The sequence below is a fragment of the Tachysurus vachellii genome, chromosome 20 (assembly GCF_030014155.1).
Source record: "Tachysurus vachellii isolate PV-2020 chromosome 20, HZAU_Pvac_v1, whole genome shotgun sequence".
NCBI lineage: Eukaryota > Metazoa > Chordata > Actinopteri > Siluriformes > Bagridae > Tachysurus > Tachysurus vachellii.
In genome coordinates this window covers 1,785,881-1,806,050 of record NC_083479.1, presented here as the reverse complement: position 1 = coordinate 1,806,050, position 20,170 = coordinate 1,785,881, and the positions used below count along the sequence as shown (strand labels likewise).

The 20,170-nt window shown below is 40.9% G+C and overlaps 1 protein-coding gene across 12 annotated transcripts in view; it reads left to right on the top strand.

The window, feature by feature from the left end:
* The window catches only part of gramd1ba (GRAM domain containing 1Ba), a 56,140-nt gene that overhangs the window by 25,576 nt on the left and 10,394 nt on the right, over window positions 1-20,170 (top strand). For 11 of the 12 annotated variants that reach the window (XR_009650100.1, XR_009650099.1, XR_009650098.1 and 8 more), the window contains exons 3-4: window positions 14,006-14,222; window positions 16,836-16,856. Coding sequence is in view for 9 of the 12 variants with exons in the window: in XM_060895853.1 (XP_060751836.1) it covers window positions 14,006-14,222; window positions 16,836-16,856 (238 nt within the window). In the remaining 3 variants the exon portion in view is untranslated. Of the gene's footprint in view, window positions 1-14,005; window positions 14,223-16,835; window positions 16,857-18,149; window positions 19,094-20,170 lie in introns of those variants that run through there. The other variant, XM_060895858.1, reaches the window with a different exon arrangement.

Genomic DNA, 20,170 nt, shown 5'->3' with positions numbered 1-20,170 from the left:
CATTTAATCCTTCTCTCCTAAGCGAGTGCTAACAATGACTCTGGTTCCCTCAGTAGCCACAGCTGAGAGCATTTCATTGTGATGAACTCTTGCTTGAATGGGACTTTTCTTTAGCGAGTGTTAAAGCCGGTGAAACGCATCAGTGCTGTTCTGCAAAATATCGATGCTGCTCATCCAATCAAATTATAGACCTGAAATATTGACCACGCCCATCACACAGCAGCATGAGGCGTCACACGTTTGTACCTCTATTATATTAGTAGTGTTGTGTATATGTGTGAAGATCAGTACACACTGAATGGAGGCACGGCACAGGTGTGTGTGTGTGTGTGTGTGTGTGTGTGTGTGTGTGTGTGTGTGTGTGTGTGTGTGTGTGTTGTATGAAATGTCCATTAGATGGCACTAACACATCAAACACTCCTGCACACTTCAGTAGATTTTAAACTTTAGATCCTTTACACACTCATCTACACAATAATCTACACACTCATCTACACAATAATCTACACACTCATCTACACACTCATCTACACAATAATATACACACTCATCTACACAATAATATACACACTCATCTACACACTCATCTACACAATAATATACACACTCATCTACACACTTATCTACACAATAATATACACACATCTACACAATAATATACACACTCATCTACACACATCTACACAATAATATACACACTCATCTACACAATAATATACACACTCATCTACACAATAATATACACACTCATCTACACACTCATCTACACAATCATCTACACAATCATCTACACAATAATCCACACACTCATCTACACAATAATATACACACTCATCTACACACTCATCTACACACTCATCTACACAATAATCTACACACTCATCTACACAATCATCTACACAATCATGTACACAAACATCTACACACTTATGTACACAATCATCTACACACTTATGTACACAATCATCTACACACTCATCTATACAATAATCTACACACTCATCTACACAATAATCTACACACTCATCTACACACTCATCTACACAAACATCTACACACTTATCCACACACTCATCTAAACTGTCATCTACACACTCATCTACACACTCATCTACACAATAATCTACACACTCAGCTACACAATCATCTACACACTCATCTACACAATAATCTACACACTCATCTACACACTCAGCTACACAATCATCTACACAATCATCTACACATCTACACACTCATCTACACACTCATCTACACAATCATCTACACAATCATCTACACACTCATCTACACATATACACACTCATCTACACACTCATCTACACAATAATCTACACACTCATCTACACAATAATCTACACACTCATCTACACAATAATCTACACACTCATCTACACAATAATCTACACACTCATCTACACACTCATCTACACAATAATCTACACACTCATCTACACACTTATTGTTTTTTACATTCTGTTCGTCTCTCTGTATTTATCTCCATCTGCTTTTTCCTGTCTCTTTACATATCTGTCAACCATTCTGTTATTGTCTCACTGTCTACTTGTCTATCTGAGATTGTACGCAAGTTCACTCGCTCTTCTTTAGTCCCCCGTGTCCGTATGTCCTGTCTCTTTCTCGCTATTTAGTCTTTTTTCTTTTGTTCTTGCTCGTCCACAATGCATTCTTCACTTCCTGTTTCTGTAGCTGTGTGCGTGTGTGGCACAAGTGGAGAGCTGAGCTCACTAAAGCTAGAGGAAGTGGGTCAGATAGAGATCGTGTGAGTGAGAAAGAGAGAGCGAGAGAGAGAGAGAGAGAGAGAGAGAGAGAGAGAGACGGAGGGAAAGGAGAGACGAGTGTTTGGTGATGAGGAGCTCGGTGTATTTTGTCTTGTTGAGTTGGACATCATGGTGCAGAGCCGGGCTCTGGACGGTCTCTTGTGTGTCTCTCCTGTCAGGCTGCGGTGTCACCCGCGAGTCTTTACACTAAGGAGGAGACTGCAAATCCGCAGGGAGATGTGAGTACACTCGTCTCGCACTCGTCTCGCCCTCGTCTCGCACTCGTCTAGTCCTGTCTTTTCAGCTCCTGGGTTTTTCAGCCAGCTCTGATTTTCCATACCGTATCACCGACCCCCTCTTTAATCCTGGATACTGATTGGTCAGAAGGCATCGATATGTTTTCTATAACCACAGCACTGACAGCTCTGAACTGCTTTATCATTTCTATAGCAACAGCTCATTCAAGGGGTCTTGTGTGTGTTGTAGGTCAACATTCATGCGGTGACGTTTGCTTTAAGGAGAAACAAGTCGATTTGACGTGTATGGAAGGAGTCTCCAGTGTCAGTGTAAATGTGGAACAAATTAAAACACATAACCATTGGTTTGTACTCCTTCAGTCCTACAGCTGAGGAGCTTTATGTAAATTTAACCCTGCGGCGAACTCGGCGTGTATCAGAGACGCAGCAGGAGAATATGACACTCGCTCTGCCGTGCGGCCGAAGCTCTGAAGAAGCTGCGATCCGTGATAAATAAGTCATGCAGGAGCTTGGTGACTTTATACAGCATTCCAGGGACGTGTCATTAGTTTAGCTTCAAATCTTGGGTTAAAAATAATGACGGCATACAAAATGACACCGATCAGCTGTACGGACGTCCGTTTGTATACAAGGACATGCGTTTAGTAAACATGATAGAGTGCTTTTAAATTTATTTAAGAATATTGCATTAAAGCAAAATATTTGTCAAGAAGTTCGGGGAGTTCAAGAGAATAAATGTAGTTCCTGGTTTGACCACCGGGTGTCACCGTGATTCGAATCCAATCGAAAACAATATCGATTTCTTCCTCGTCCCTGTGTTCATAACGGTAACGGTCCCAGGGTTTAATTAACCTGAGTGCTTTTCATCAAGCATGACAGAGAAACATGATTCCAGATTTATTGTGTGTGTGTGTGTGTGTGTGTGTGTGTGTGTGTGTGTGTGTGTGTGTGTGTGTGTGTAAAGCTGCAAATGTAAGAACTTCTTTCTACTCGCCAGCATTAGTCTAGGCTTCAGCACGTGCTGCGGGAAAACTGCTCACGCTGCACTGTTATAGTTCACCTGAACTTCTACATGACTAAGGAATGATTAATGAGTTTCTCACACACACACACACACACACACACACACACACACAGTGAATAGTCTAATCTCCAGGTTTCACTCCACTGTTATTTTAACACTTCATTAGTTTTTACACATAATTTTGTTTGTGCTTTTTGTTTTTGTACGAGTTTTTTTGTTTTTGTGTTTTCCCCAGTAGTGATCAAAAGCACACTCACTTGTGTGACCTGCAGAACGGAGAGAGTGTGTGGGGTGCGGGCGAGGGACATATACACAGAGAGAGTTAGAGAGAGAGAGAGAGAGAGAGAGAGAGAGAGTCTCCTGTGAAAGAGAAAGCTACAAGAGAAATACAGAGAGAATGCAGAGGTGTGTGTGTGTGTGTGTGTGTGTGTGTGTGTGTGTGTGTGTGTGTGTGTGTGTGTGTGTGTGTGTGCTTAAAAGCTGCAGTAGTGTTCTGTTACATGGCGGATGATTCATTAAAAAGCTGCAGACTGACGTTATCTAAGAGCTCTATCAGATCCTGCACCATACAGTATCTCTCTCTCTGTCTCTCTCTCTCACACACACACATGCATACACACACACACACACACACACACACACACACACAAAGCCACCCTTCATCTCAAGCACACATGTTATCCATCACGAAGCCTCAGTAAGTGACCTCTAACACTGCATGTGTAATGCCTGTTCATCACACCTCTGTGTGTGTGTGTGTGTGTGTGTGTGTGTGTATGTTTGTGTGTGTAATTAGGCCATAAACACTGACTTAAATTCCATTTTAAGGTGTCTGTTGTGTTCTATAATTACTCACAGATAATTAGTTCACTGGTTGTTCAATTGGAAAAAAAGCTCCCTCAGGGGTTCTTCAGGCAGTTCCTCAGAGCAGTGGAAGCTCAGTGGTTAAAGCTCAAGGTTACTGATCAGAGAAGGTCAGAAGGTCAAGCCCTGAACACCCTGTCTGCTCCAGGGAGCTGTATCATGGCTGTTTCCAACAAGTTCTCCTTCTTCTTCTTCTTCTTCTTCTGTTCTTCTTTTTATGTGATCTTGATGGATGGAGTCTCCAGTGTCAGTGCTTTGTAACGGTCGTAGTTGATGAGAACATGAGGAAAAAATGAGAGGCTGGTGAGAGTGAGAGAGAGAGAGAGAGAGAGAGAGAGAGAGAGAGAGAGAGAGAGAGCGAGCATCAGTAATGGAGCTGTCCATTCAGCACCACAGAAGACTGTTACTGCAAAACGTGTGTATGTATGTATGTGTGTGTATGTATGTGTCTTTGTGTGTGTGTGTGTGTGTGTATTTGTGTGTGTGTGTGTGTGTGTGTATTTGTGTGTGTGTGTGTGTGGATTAGTATGTGTGTGTGTATGTATGTGTCTTTGTGTGTATTTGTGTGTGTGTGTATGAGTATGTGTTTGTGTGTATGTGTGTGTGTATGTGTGTGTATGTATGTGTGTGTGTGTGTGTATGTGAACAGCACATCGTTTTTATCATAATGAGATTTAAGACATTGTGATGTCACTATGTTCTACAAGGCTGCAGTATGTAAATGAGGTCATTACCATATGCTAGTCATTACAGTGAGACAGTGCAGGTTATTTATTACATGATAGACGCCGATATTCGGTGCAAGAGATATTGTTAACGTAGACAAAATGTTTGCTTCGTTAACGTTTGTCAAGGTCTGTGTGTTTGTGGGCTCACTGCCTGTGGCCTTCTCGGAGACGGCTTTCCCATAATACTGTTGAGCATGCAATAAAAAAATATAAATAAAATCTGAGCTACCAATATTGTATAATTAACAAAGCAGACATTTGGGTGGAGCCAGAGGCTTATTTATTTATTTATTTATTTATTTAGAAACGTTTTTTTTGTTTTGTTTTAAGAAATTTTTAAGAAATGTTACATGTTTAGATTTGTTTTTGTTATTTATTTGTTTCTTTATTAGCTATATTGACGATTTTTCATGATGTTAAGTTTTACACCTATCCATCCCAGAGCGAGACACGCCCACATGCTCTGAGCTCGATGTTCAGGAGTGTGTGTTGCAGTGTTTTGCATTGTGTGGGGGAGTTTGTGTCGCGTGCAGAGGGGACAGTGACTCAGCACATGCTCTGTATTTCAGTGGGCATATGAGCAAGAACATTAGGGAACGCGCGTGCACACACACACACACACACACACACACACACACACACAAGAGTGAATAGATGTGTTTCCCAGAGTGTACCGCTGATCCTGCTTTAAAGGATTAAAGGGCCAGCTGTTGGCCTGACTGAGCCTGTCTTTCCCTCTCACACACACACACACACACACCCTCAGCTCCTATAGCAGTGGCAATTTTCTCAATGATCACAAATAGGCTCAGAATCACTCGTGCACTGGAAACAGAGAGAGAGAGAATCCTAAGAATCTGATTCATGTGATTGGTTCAGCAGCAGTCTGTGCAGAACAGAAGGAGGAGGGACTTGTGTGAGACCGAGCATGCTCAGTTACCACCAGAGACCGGTGAGAGCAGCTCAGGCTTTTATCTGCAGTAGGACAGAGTGTAAGCTGGAGGCTGCTGCGTTTTGGCGAGTGTGTGCGTTTATGTGTGTGTGTATTTGTGTGCGCTCTCTCTGGACCAAACACAAACTCGCAGAGGTTATTCGGGAGCAAGTGATGCACTAGTGGATGCGCCTTTACCCCAGGCTCCCTCGCTCCGGAGCGAGGACGAGCGAGCCAAGTGGAGAGACAATGCTGCGGCTGTAGGACATAAGCTTACTGCACTAATGAAAGGCTTCAAACTCGCCTGGTAAGATGCATACACCTTAAACCCGGAGGTATATCCTGGCACGTCCTTCTATCACCTGGCATGGCCGAGAATTACATACCATAACCTGGCAAGACTTGCTCAGCCTACAGCACCTCCTGTGGCATTACCTGTCATAACCTGTTATAACCTGTCATAACCTAGCATGGCCTAGAACTACTATCCATAAATTAGCATTGTTATTTAGATCTTGTCAGAAATAGTAGCTTGTAAAAACATAGACTTCTGTGGTATAGTCTTTGACATAAACTGTTATAACCTGACATAGCGCAGCATAACCTAAGGTAACCTAGCATAACCTCAGGTAACTTGTCAGAACACGAGATATCTTTGCATTACCTGACATAATCTATGATTAACGTAGCATAACCTATCATAACACAAGATAGCTTGTCATAATCTGACATAACCTAGCATAACCTGTATTAACCTGAGACAGTTTACCATAAGATCACATAACTTAGCATAACCTGAGCTATCTTAGCGTAACCTGACATAACTTGGAGTAGCCTAGAAAAACCTAGCCAAGTCCAACCTATGTCAATTAAACCTAGCCTACCTTGTCATAACAAGGTTTCATTATCTAGTCTAACCTATCATAACCTGTTCTAACCTATCATAGCTTGCTTTAGCCAAGCACAATCTATCATAACCCATAACAGGTTTGTTATAACCTGACATCTTCTAGTATATCCTAGCATAACATAACATGTCAGTAAACCTTGCCTAACCTGTCATAAATTAGCGTACTCCAACCTAGCATGACCCATCGTAAAATATTACCTGACTTGCTCAAAACCAACAACACCATCAGGCATATGTTTTGAACAATGTTATAATTTTCCATTACATGTTATTACACACTAATCATAGAACCTATTCTAAAGTTATAACAATAATTTACTATGACACAGTGAACCTGTAATTTATCATATAACCTGAATTAAACCGTTATGACATAATTATAGAGACTTGCGTAACTTGCTATAACCTGGCATAAAATATAGCCTCATCATAATCTAGTATGATCTCATAATCTGAGAAGTTTTATCGTAAAATCTAGCCTAATCTGACATAACCTGTTATAACCTGTAATAACACCGAATAATATAACACAGTATAATCTAGAACAATCTGTATTACATGATTCATCCTGGACTAACCTGCCCTTACCTAGCATATCTTGCCAAACAACCTAGCCTAACTTGCTATAACCTGTCACAACCTGCTATAACCTAGCATAAACTGCCACAACTCTATAAATCCTGGGATGCATTTACATAAACTAGGACATAAACCTAGGTTTAAACCTAGCACACATTTCATACACTGTCATAGTGTTAACATAATTTCAGAAATTCCCAAACCCAGCATAACAGGTTATAATCTGTCATAGGCTCAGTTGATATAACGCAGCATAGCTTAACCTGATAAAGGCTAGCATGACTTAGCAACAACTCTGTGACTGAAAGACTGAAAGTCTGCTAAATCCCTTAAACCCTTTTCCTCTTTTCTGTTCCTTTTGTTTTTGTCTCTGCTAGCACTGCAGCATCAGTGCTACTGTGTGTGTGTGAGAGAGTGTGTGTGTGTGTGTGTGTGTGTGTGCGCGCGTGTGTGTGTGCACTTCCTCCTGACGGCTGGTGGATATTTTTAGCGTCAAGCTTTGCCATGCCGCAGGAGGCGAGCAGTGCAGGAAGCAGCCATTGACCTCCTGCCCTTCCTTCCTTCCTTCCTTTTTCCTTTACTTTTTCCTTCTTCCCTTTTCTACCTGTGTGGTCATTATCCATCAATCCATCCATCCATCCATCCATCCATCCATCCATCCATCCAGCTTCTGGTTCTGCAGATTTGGCTCCATTCATTCTTCCCCAGTCCATGAACAGCGGATTTGTTTACAGTGCACATGCTTTTTTAATGCAGCCTAGCGAGCATACTTGACTAGCAATGTTAGCATTTAGCTCAGAAGTTATATAAGGCTCTGCTCGATTTGGATCACAGACCGAGTCTGTGAGTCCGTGTTTGCATTTTTTGTCGGATTTATTTCTGGTGCAGACAGAAATTAGAGTGACTCAAAGCTGTTTTTTTCATGTTTCCATGTTTCATCTAGGTGTGATAAGAGTGTGATGATGCAGTTTGTATTCGTCCTGAATTAATATCTTGGGTATGCTGAGAGAAAATAGCTTAGCTTTTACTTCAAGTGGCTTCCGTGGGTCAGTTTTCTCAAAACCTGATTTTTCTGATTCTAGTTAATGCAATGATCAGCAAACAGGATGTAGGATTTTGGGAAGCAAAAGGCTAAGTCAGTCGCTGCAGGTTGCTGTGTGGACTAGCTACAAAATGCTAATGTTCAAGTGAGGTTTAATAGACTGTGAAATAATCTGGAAGAAAACTGGCAACAATGTCTAATCTTTCATAATCTCCAATACCATGTTGTGGTCATAACCCAAAATATTATGTCATGAACCTTTCCTAACTTGTCTTAACCTAGAATAACCTGGCAAACTATGTCATTGTCTCACATGTCATAATGTGTCATAAGCAACAGTATGTCTCCTAACCTGACATAATTGAGGATAGCATGTCATAAACCCTGCCTAGCCTGTTATAAACTGTCATAACTCGGCATACTAAGACATAAAACCTTCCCTATCATATATGTCATGTTATAACATAACATATTTTAGCATACTGTCATAATACAGTAATAAGAGGCTTAACGTTTTATAATCTCTCATAACTTTACATACTATGTTAGAAAACAGTTGTAACTTTGCATAACTTGCAGAAATATTGAACAAGCTATCATAACCTGTTATAGGCTAGTAAACATTAGCATAGTGTATTGAACCATAGTTCGGAGTAAGTTCCATACGCTTACCCTCCATAACTTGGCGTAACTTGTCCTAATCTTTCCTATCTTGTCATAATCTATCAGGATTTAACCTGGCCTAGAAATACTGGGATTTGATCATTATGGTAATTCCAGAACTTGGAATAATATGACATCACCTAGCATAACCTGAGCTATCTTATCATAACCTCGCATGACCTAATATAGCTCATTATAACAGGAGATAACCTGAGGTAGCTCACCATAACCTGTCATTACACGAGAGAGCTCACTATAGCCAGTCGTATACTAAGATATCTCAACCAGTCATACCCCTAGATAGCTCATTATAACCTGTCATAACCCATTGTATCTGGTTATAACAGGTCTTAACCTGAGATTATAACCTGTAAAAATAATCAGTGATAGCTCATCATAAACTATCATAACCTCAGGTAGCTCATCACAATCTGTCATAATCTGATATAGCTTGTCATACCTTGCCAGAATCTGCCATATTTCATAACCTGAGATCATCGTAGCCTGTCATAATTTGAAATATCTTGACACAACATGACTTAGCTCATCATAAGCTGTCAGAGCTTATCATAAGCTTTCATAACCTTTTATAACCCAACACAAACCGGAATAACTGGCTTGTTTAAATTTAGCATAACCTGTCATCAGTCATCCAGACATAAAACTTGTCATGACACGACATAACGAGGTCAGGATCATCTGTAATGCCTTGCTGTACCTAACCCATCATAACCTGTTAGTACGTAGCATAGCTTACCATCATCTTACATACCATGATCTAACAAAGCGATGAGTCCAGTTAGTACACTTCAAGGGTTCTTTAAGGGTATATTGCTAATTAACAGTCAATTGATGAATAATTAATGACCCGGCACTTTCGGATAGGTAGCCACTTTGTCACGGGGTGTTTGCGTGGTGTTTAAGGACTCTGTCGTAACAGGAGAGCGTAGTGAGGACGAATCTCTGCATTACGAGCACATACGAGTGCAGTATGCAGTAAATCAGTGTGTGGGGGCGATGCCTGACTACCCAGAGCGAGCACCGCTGCTGTTCTCCCATCGCATCCTGGAAGTAAATTGAGTCACAATCATGTTTGCTGCAGTGGCGTATCGACGGTTTATTCTGCCCGATTTCACAGGCAACACCAACACCGCATCTGTGAAACCTGTGTCGAGAACCGGAACCCTGCACTCCTTATTTACTGCTTGCATGAAAGCCAGACAGGTTTGAACAAGATTCTCTGTGTCTCACGCATCAAGAAATCTCAAATCCTGGCTGCATTCCATTACACCACAATGCCTACCTAGGTATCCTACTCCCGTATGGACCATCAGAACCAACGCTGAACCTACCACACTGTAAACTCCTGACCCCGACTTTAATCAGTACCCTGACCCTGTGGGAACCAACGAGCGCTTGTTTAAATGCCATGTTTCCCTTTTCCACACGAGGACTCCAAGTAAACTACCCTCGAGTCCTGAAATGAATAATTTACCAGAGCTATGGCGTTCAATCAGAGAGCTCAGGACACAGGAGTTCATTAAAGATGCAGACTAATTGCCTCATACGAAATGAATTGAGCTGTCTGTGAAGGACTACGACGACGTGTCATGCTGTTTATCAGAGCAGCTATAAGCAGACCTTCAGTCAACTTTCTTCTTTGGAAGGTAATACGATGGCAAAGGTCATTTCCTGTCTTGGAAAACTCAGTGATCTGATCTCCAGGTTCCTTTCACTTACCAAAAAAACCTCTGAGTTTGTAAATTAGACTGGTTGCAGTAATTTGACCCGACATGGAATAGACCTTGGATCCACCTGAGCATGAACTATGTTACCAAACTCTGGTATCAGCCCCAGCACGTCACAAGTAACCTGGGCTGTCCCCCTTAACCACAGGTTTACTGCTTAATTTCCAAAACTTTCTTGTTTTTGGAAGGAAAAACGCTCCTGCTCTTAGAGAAACCCCTGCTCCTGCTCCTGCTCCTAGAGAAACCCCTGGTCCTGCTCCTGATCCTGCTCTTAGAGAAACCCCTGGTCCTGCTCCTGCTCCTGCTCTTAGAGAAACCCCTGCTCCTGCTCCTGCTCCTAGAGAAACCCCTGGTCCTGCTCCTGCTCCTGCTCTTAGAGAAACCCCTGGTCCTGCTCCTGATCCTGCTCCTAGAGAAACCCCTGGTCCTGCACCTGTTCTTGTGATGTCTAAAGAATAAAGGACTGATCCAGGAGGAGGTAAAGGAACCTTGTGCTTTAGGCGAAAGATCATTGGAACCTTAAAAGAAGGAAAGAAGGATGGAGAGGAAGAAGATGATGATGGTGTCTGGGAGGAGGGAGAAGGGGTGACTGCTAGTGCTGATGTCAGGGGCTTCATTCATAAAAAAACCTCAATAATGAGTGCAGGGAGAACGCTGAGGGAGAAAGAGAAAGAGAGCCATGAATCCATGAAGCAGAGGTAATGAGCAAGCTTGTGTGAGACAGCAAGCACGGCTCCTCCTCCTCCCCCTCCCCGTCCTCCTCCTCCTCCTCCCTCCATCACCCCATCCTCCTCTCGCCGGATGAATGAAGCAGGGAGAATTTTTGCTCATGGCTTCCAGGTTTGTCCGCATCTCTCCATCTCCTCAATCTCAGCATTTCTCAGCGTCTGCATTAGCATCAGGGTTTTTTGTTCTCCCTCCTCGCTAGCGTGTCCGTGTCATAGCATCTCCCCAGGGTCCCCGTTTGGCTCCGTGGCTACAAGTGCAGCATCGGTGCTCAGGCTGGGATTAGCATAGATTTCTGAACATAAGATCTATTTTTGTTCTTGTTGTCGTGTTAGTAATATTACTATTTGTGTTGGTGTAACTGTAAGAGGGCCTGAAGGTCGACATGCTGCTCTGATGTTTCTATGGTCACCTTTTATAATATGCTTGTTTTATGGCTGAAGTGATGGCAGTAATCCTACAGCAGTCTTAGCGAAAATTAGTCTCACGTTACTCCGAACATTACCACGGATTTTTACACGCAGTTTGTTGAGTTTATCATGTTATGAGTTTTTGATGTTATGATGATGAAGTTTTCCAAATCAAAATGCTATCAAAATTCTGTTGTCTTTAACGATTCATTCATTTATTTCTATTCTGTACAAAAGGTGCCTGATGCTTCTCACTCGCAAAGTTTAAAACAATTTAAAAAAATAATAATACATAAGCAAAAAAAAAGGGAAATTTACCACAGGAACACGTGCTGAACTGCATAAATATTTGTATTTAGATCAGAGCATGTAAGCTACTGAATATAATTTTTAGAAAAAAAGAAAACATTTAGTGTCATTATTATTATTATTATTATTATTATTATTATTATTATTAGTTATGAGTTTCTCATACAAAAAGATTTGACTGTTCAATTAAACAATTGCCAAATATTCATATTATTTTTAAGCATTTGATGATGAATCTTTTAATTAGTTACTATGTTTTGTCTTTTAGTTATTATTATTATTATTGTTATTATTATTATTTTTATTATTTTATTTTTTATATTCACATGTACACTTTTTATTGATTCTTATTTCCTTAATATTGTTTTCATGCTTTGACTTGTGAAGCACTTAAAGCCTCATTTTATGTATTGATGATCTAATAAAATCTATTATTATTATTATTATTATTATTATTATTATTATTATTATTATTATTATTATTATTATTATTATAGTCTAAAACAACTAAAAATAATGAACAATTATTTCAGTTCAGTTTCAGTATCATTCTGAAAACAGTTTTACAGTAAAATAAATAAATAAATAAAAATGTTCTGATTTCAGTTCAGTTAAAGATGAAAGCAGCAATTTATCTGTTGGAGTTTTTTCCGCAGACTGCTGACTCGTCGTTTTCGTCGTCCCGCTCGATGCTAACCGAGACGCTAAAGCCGTCCTCCGGTCTAATGTTACAGGAAGCTCGCGTTACTGATGGAGTTTAATCATAGTGCGCTACGTCTCACCGTCATCCACAACTCACCACTGATTCTCCACCGTGAGCTGCTTTAGCTAATAAATGATCTGAAGGAAACTTTTAGATCACGACCTTTAACACTGACACTGATTGTAGTGCAGGAACGGGGGAGGAAATGTCAGCACTCATCTGAGTAGTGACCGAGTGTGTGTGAGAGGGGGAGAGAGAGAGAGAGAGAGGGGGACAGAGAGAGAGAGAGAGAGAGAGAGAGAAAGAGAGGAGGGGGGCAAAGAGAGAGAGAGGGGGGGGGGGCAAAGAGAGAGGGGGGGGGGGGCAAAGAGAGAGGGGGGGGGCAGAGAGAGAAAGAGAGAGGGGGGGACAGAGAGAGAGGTGGGACAGAGAGAGAGGAGGGGGGAACGGGGGGAGAGAGAGGGGGGACAGAGAGAGAGAAAGAGAGGGGGGACAGAGAGAGGGGGGGCAGGGGGGGGACAGAGAGAGAGAGGGGGGGCAGAGAGAGAGAGAGAGAGAAAGAGAGAGAGAGAGGGACAGAGAGAGAGAGAGGGACAGAGAGAGAGAGAGAGAGAGAGAGAGAGAGAGAGAGAGAGAGAGAGAGAGAGAGAGAGAGAGAGAGCAATGCAGATAAAATCATCAGGGTGTTTTTTGTCCCATTCTGTTTACTTTTCCAGATGTCTGCTGCCCTGTCTGTTTACAGTCCATTAATAATTAAGACTGAAAATGCTCTTTATGGAAGATGGACAGAACGGTTGAGGACACTGAGGTGGACGAAAAGAAGACAAATACTGTGCTGGTCAAAAAGAAATAAATAAAATGCTACCAGATTTGCAGAAGTCATTAAAACCGTCTTCACACTGATTTACTTTAGCCACGCCCAAAAAACTCCATAAAAGGAAAAGCCGATCGAGTCGAATGTTGATTCGTTGATTCTGTGATGATTCGAGTTGAACGGTGAATAGAGTAGTGAACTTGTTCACTGTGATTTCAGACACGCCTGAGTTTTATCCCTGTACTCAGAGCTCGTATTTTTCTGCCGAGTCAGGAAGAAATTTTACTGTGTGCTGAATGTCACAGTGAAGGTGACGTGTAACGGGACACGTCCGATTCAGAGAGAGAGAGAGAGAGAGAGAGAGAGAGAGAGAGACTCGTCCATCACACTATGACTCTAATGTGTTTCTGTGACGTTCTGAACCGTGAGATCAAGCGAACGAGGCGACGTGGCAGAAACGTGTTTTCTGTATTTTGACACTTTTCTCTTCTTTTCCGTCTTTCTCTCTGTCTGTCGCAGCACTGCGAGTAACTCGACCCGGAGCACTCCCACTTGTTCCCCTGTCCTCCGTAAGCGCTCTCGCTCTCCGGTTCCTCCGAGTGCAGATGGAGAGAACATGGTGGAGAAGAGCTCCGATCACTCGTCTGATAAATCTCCCTCCACCCCCGAACAGAACGTCCAGCGGCCTTACAGCCAATCAGTGCATAACACACGCACCGGGAACAAGAACTCCAAGGTGAGCGGCGACACACACACACACACACACACACACAATATGTACACAATATATACACAATATACCTACACACAATATACACACAAAACATAGAGACACAAAATAGACACACACACATAATCACACGCAATATACACACATAGTAAACACACACACACACAATATACACACAATATACACACAAAACATACAGACACAAAATATACACATGTAATATACACACATAGTAAACACACACACACACAATATACACACAATATATACACAATATACCTACACACAATATACACACAAAAGATACAGACACAAAATAGACACACACACGCAATATACACACATAGTAAACACACACACACAATATACACACAATATATACACAATATACCTACACACAATATACACACAAAACATACAGACACAAAATAGACACACATAATCACACGCAATATACACACATAGAAAACACACACAATATACACAATATACCTACACACAATATACACATATAGTAAACACACACACACATAGACACAATGCAAGCACACACAGTTTCTTTTAATTCTAGGCAAAAATGAGACATTTAGGCTTCAGCTAACTTTTTTTAGATTAAAAAAAAAATCTAATTATTGCACCTATAATTAAAAAAAGCCAAAATGGTCTAAAAAAAAGGGACACTTTCTTTTTCCGTAGATAATTAACTTCAAATTGAGGTTAGTTTGATACTAAAGAAAAGTCTAATTGAGTGTCAGTTGATCATCATCATCATCATCATCATCATCTCATGCACACATTATTATATTACACCATGTTCTCTCTCTCTCTGTCTCTATCTTTCTCTATCTTACATACACACACACACACACACACACACAAACACACACACACACACACACACTCTTCATGAACGTTGTTTTCTTAGCAGCCCTTCAGAGCAAAACACACATCACATGCTGGTTGCTGATTGGTTGCACAGTAGCACTTTTTCAATCTGTTTTCTGGAGTCGAGTCTCTCAGCCAATCAGCATGTGGCGAGCGTGAGTCAGTCAGTAAGGAGTTAAATCCGTCCTGCTTGTGGTTTTGTGCGTGTGTTTTGCATTTACGGGCCGCGTCATCGTCACCGAACACAGCGTACCACATTTTCCTTTTTTCTTTTCCTGAATCCTTTGTTCTTTTTTTTTTCCTCACGCATGCTAGTCACACAAGAGACTGTCCAGAGTAAGCATCACACCTTTCTGTTTTATGTGTGTGTGTGTGTGTGTGTGTGTGTGTTGTCTTTGATGTCTGTCTCCTGCATCCTCCCTGACGCTGTCCATGCTGAGCTGCTCGTCTCGCATCCTAAAAGACATCAAGTTCGGTTTATTAATAATATTAGAATGGATAATATTCAATAACACTTGAATTTAATCATAAAAGAAAATTCCGTCTGTATACAAATACATTCGTTAGACGGAACGTTTCAACATTTTAGGCATCAATTAAAAAAAAAAAAAAGGTATAAAATTGGACACCATCAATTTGACTTTCGATTTGATTTGATTTTTATGGAAAATTATTAATAATCATTTCTGGAATTTTAATGAATAATACTGAATAATAATTACATCATAAACTTCAAATATTAATATGTTCCCTTTGGAAGGATAAATATAAGAATCATAAGTATCAGAAATGTATTAAATATTATTAGATAAATTTTTACATGCATAAACTTTGAGGTTTATTTTACACCTCTAATCTCTCTACTGTATACATAAAAGTTTTTGCACCCGCTCTTCAGCATGGTAAAAGATGAATGTTGGGAGAAATATCGCCCCTTAGTGGCATCCTAGTGGAGGAGCAAAAATAAATAAATAAATAAATAATAATTATTATTATTATTATTATTGTTATTAGTATTTGTATTATTATTGTCACACCTTGGTTATGAATTCATAGAGACATTTTTTTAAAAATATATTTGTTAATAATTCAAATTTATAATCTACAATTTGAGACATTCTTTTAATTTTAATCATTAAAATAATTCACGAATAATTTAACCGAGAATTTAAATTCTGCGTAATTAGTAATTCCTTCACTGAGTATTTATTCATTAATAAATGAATAGTTTACTAAAGAAATATTTTTACCAGCCTGAAATGTTTTTTGAGGAACTCGAACTCCCTTTAATTCATAATCGTTCTGAAATCCTATCATTTGAGATTAGTTTATTATAACAAATGTAATTAACGCATGCTTAATAGATTTATGTATATTATTATATATTATAATATACATTTCTTTAGTAATAACTGCATTGTGTGTAAATACAAGGTAAGAAACTGTATTATTTCATTCATTTTATTTAATTCGGTTATCACCGCCCTTTTTTTTTTGTTGAAGCTGCGCACATCTGCATCTATACCTGTGCTGTCGACACATCTGGAGCCGTTACACTGTTGCTCCGGTTACTGATGTGAACAGAAGGACACACAGGTATACGTGCAGGTCTGAAGTGTCACCGTGTCTTTATGAGTGTAAACACTGCTGATTAATTCAGTCTGGATTTCTGTCTGACTTCGACGTTTGTGTTTCTCTTGCCGTTTTTCACCCCCCGTGACGACCGACGAGCAGAAAAGTCAAAGCTGGTACAACGTGAGTCACTTTTTTTTACTGTTAAAAATAAAATTGTGGTATAGAAGCTTTAATTATGGTGGAATTCTTTTCTTCACATATCATAACTGAGGAGGTTGAGGGTCAGAGCCCAGGGGCAGCTGGAGCAGGGAGGGTTAAGTTAAGAGCCTTGCTCATTTGCCCAACAGTGGCAGCTTGGCAGTACTGAGGCTTGAAGCCTGATCTTCCAAATCACCAACCCACATCCTTAACCACTTGAGCCACCACTTGCCCAACATATAAACACTTGCCCCACTCACCCTTATCTACAGAAAATGTCTATTTTGACACAAGGTTTCCCTCCGCCGTGGCTTTCCTGTTCGAGGCATCTGCACGTCTACAGCGTTTGTGTTTCAGAGAAAGGATTAAATCACCCTGATCTTTTCGACCTCATAAAATCTAGACAATAGAGCCTTTAGAGCAGGTCAGCCATCCAGATGTGGATACAGATTTATTGGAGTTCAGAAGCATGAGTCTGTTATCTCTGGGTCTCAAAGGCAGATGGTTTTCTTGGTGAAAGGACGTAAGCCCTTTAAAGCCTTGTATAAACCTGTAATTAGGGGGAAAAGGGGCTTTAGGAGCCCTGTCGAGAAAGGGTCACCGGATGAACAGCAGATTTCTTGTCTCATTTAGGAATACAATAAAGCCTTCTTAAAAGTTTTTATACGTGACAAGCAAGACTTACACATGACTTTGAACAAGTTGAACAAGGGAGAAGAAGAAGAAGGAAAAAAAAAGCAAGCGAGGGAAGGTAGTGAGCCTCTTTTGTATAAATCACTCCCAGAGCCTTTCCTCGTAAAGGAAGGTTCACTAAAGTTCATTCACCACTGCAAGAGGAGGGGTGGGGGGTGGGGGGTGTCTTTGGCATGAACCTCCCCAGACTATTCCTTTCCTGGAGAAAAGTTCACTGGAGTTCATTCACCTTGCTGAGGAATTGTGAGGGAGTCTGTAATGTTCACATTCCGCAAGGGAATGGTCGATACAATATTCTGACTTTTGAAGAGGGCTTCAAACTCTTTCTCATGTGTGGGTGTGCGAGCGAGACCAAACAATCAAGGTCGTTGTTCTCGGGATACACTTTTGTAACGTGAATTTGTCTGCCGCTGCATTACTGGGAAGAAACTGTAAGCGGATTTGTGGTGGGATGGTCAGGGAGCGTGAGGAGGGTAAAGGAACTGGATTGTCTTTCTGAGTACACGAGATGCATATGTTCCTGAAATCTGGAGAAAAAAAAAAGAATTCCAGGAAAAACTGCTAGGATTTGGAAAGGGGGCACACACCAGGGGCGTCGTCGTAAATCTCAATGCCCCCTCAAGGTTGGGGGGAGGTGTGACAGTCCTGTAGCGGAGAACACACTTCTGCACCTCGACCCCTCCTCTTGATTCTCCTGCTTTTCTTATTGGCTCATGTCTAGCCTTGTACACTTCCCCCTTTTCTTCAGCACACAAACATTCCCCGACTTTCTCCTCCCCTCCTGCACTGTTGTTTTCTAGGAAACCTTCAAGAGATCTGGGCAAAACTGTTGTTTGTCTTGGTTCATTTGTGTAGGGAGCTCCAGTCCTGTTTCTCAACCTGCAGGAATCCTGTTCGACCTCGCCTCTTTTCAAGGAATTGTGTTCGAGTTCTTCCAGCTTTTATTCCTAAAGGACTGCATCGCAACAAGCAGAGTTTAAAGAGTTTACTTTTTCAAACTGAAGGGCTAAGATGCAGCAAAAGAAAGGAAAAGCAGTTTGAAACAAAGTTCTGGTGAAATCTACATGTGGATTTGTCCACAGCTTCCTGTGTTGTGTCACGGTTTCCTGAGACAGTCGAGAGAAGTGACGTTCCTGGACTTGATGCACAAGCTGGATGATGACAGATAGCATGTATCCAAAAGATTGAGGAGGTTACTGAAGTTCATCTGAGAGCTACGCTGTACTCCGGTGCTTGCTCTTGGTCTCAACACACTAACTAGATAAATCGTCCTCCAGGAAGACAGATCTTTGACTTGCCTAAAGTAGACGCCATCAGTCAACTGGGTTTAACAGCTGTAGTGGATGAACTTTTGTGAACTTTCTTTATTCGAACCGACATAAACGGTCAGCATGGCAAGTGAGACGGACTTGCTGTGTGACTGGGAGACGGTTCAGCACCCTGAAGGACTTCAGCATTGTTGGACTTGGTGGGAATGGGAGTTTGAGAGAATTCCAGCAGTAAGTGATCAGCGAGAACACAAAAAGGTGGAGTTGTGATCTTTTATAGTAGCTCGTAATCCTCTGACCTGCTGAAGAATGCAAAGTGATTTCCAGAAAGCGAGCAACGTTTCACTTTGGGTTCCCTGTAGAATTTCCATGCTTTATATTTGGTGAACTAGACTCAATATAAGTTTTCATATTTTCTAGTAGTTGGAGTAGTTCAGATATTCACTTGAAACAATCTTCTTACTGATCTTCCAGATCTCAAAGGATCTTCTGTACAAAAAGTATTTGATCTTTGCTCAGTATTTTAACACTTGTTTTGGTTATTATGTCCATCAGATGGAGCTGAAAATTGCACTTTTTTGCCTTCTCATCTCAGGCTTGTGACTTAAGGTATACTAGACCAAGGATGTAGATCTTAGGTCACACATGCTGAAAGTAGATCTCTTCGAATGAACTGATATTTCAGTACTAGACTTTTGAATAGAGTTAAATTAAAAAGATAAAAAAAAAAAAAAAACACCACAGAAGCTTACATATCGTCGCTGTCGGGCGGAAACCTCGTATGTCCAAATTTGGTCAATTTCATATTTTTTCACATATCGATGCTATTGGTCAGTCCCCACGTGGGTCTGTTATTTTTACAAGTTATTAACCAATCTAAAGTCTTGAAAATAGCTTGAGCGCAAATCTCATAACTCCATTGGACACTTCAACTGTCCACCTCTTCCTCACTCCGTGGGAGAGCTTCACGGCATATTTCTCCTCAAGAAGAGTCGCAACGAATCAACACGTCTTCTGAGGTAAATGTCTTCAAAACACTGGGCTCAAAGAAAAAAAAATCTTGACCCCCGCTAGTTCTGGTGCTCGTCTGAGGACACTGTGCACTGCAGATAAGGTACGGCGTTTTTTTAATTTCCTGAAAAATAACGGTTTTGGAGATACGAGGATTCCGCCTGACAGCGACGATATGGGTTATAAATGTGTTATAAACCGTCATAGATTTATCTAAATCATACTGCTAAATGTGTTATATACTGATTTTCAGCACAGGCCAATATATCATTTTTATCTATTGGCTCATCTTCTTGTCCCTTATTTCAGTGTCTACCTTCCGTC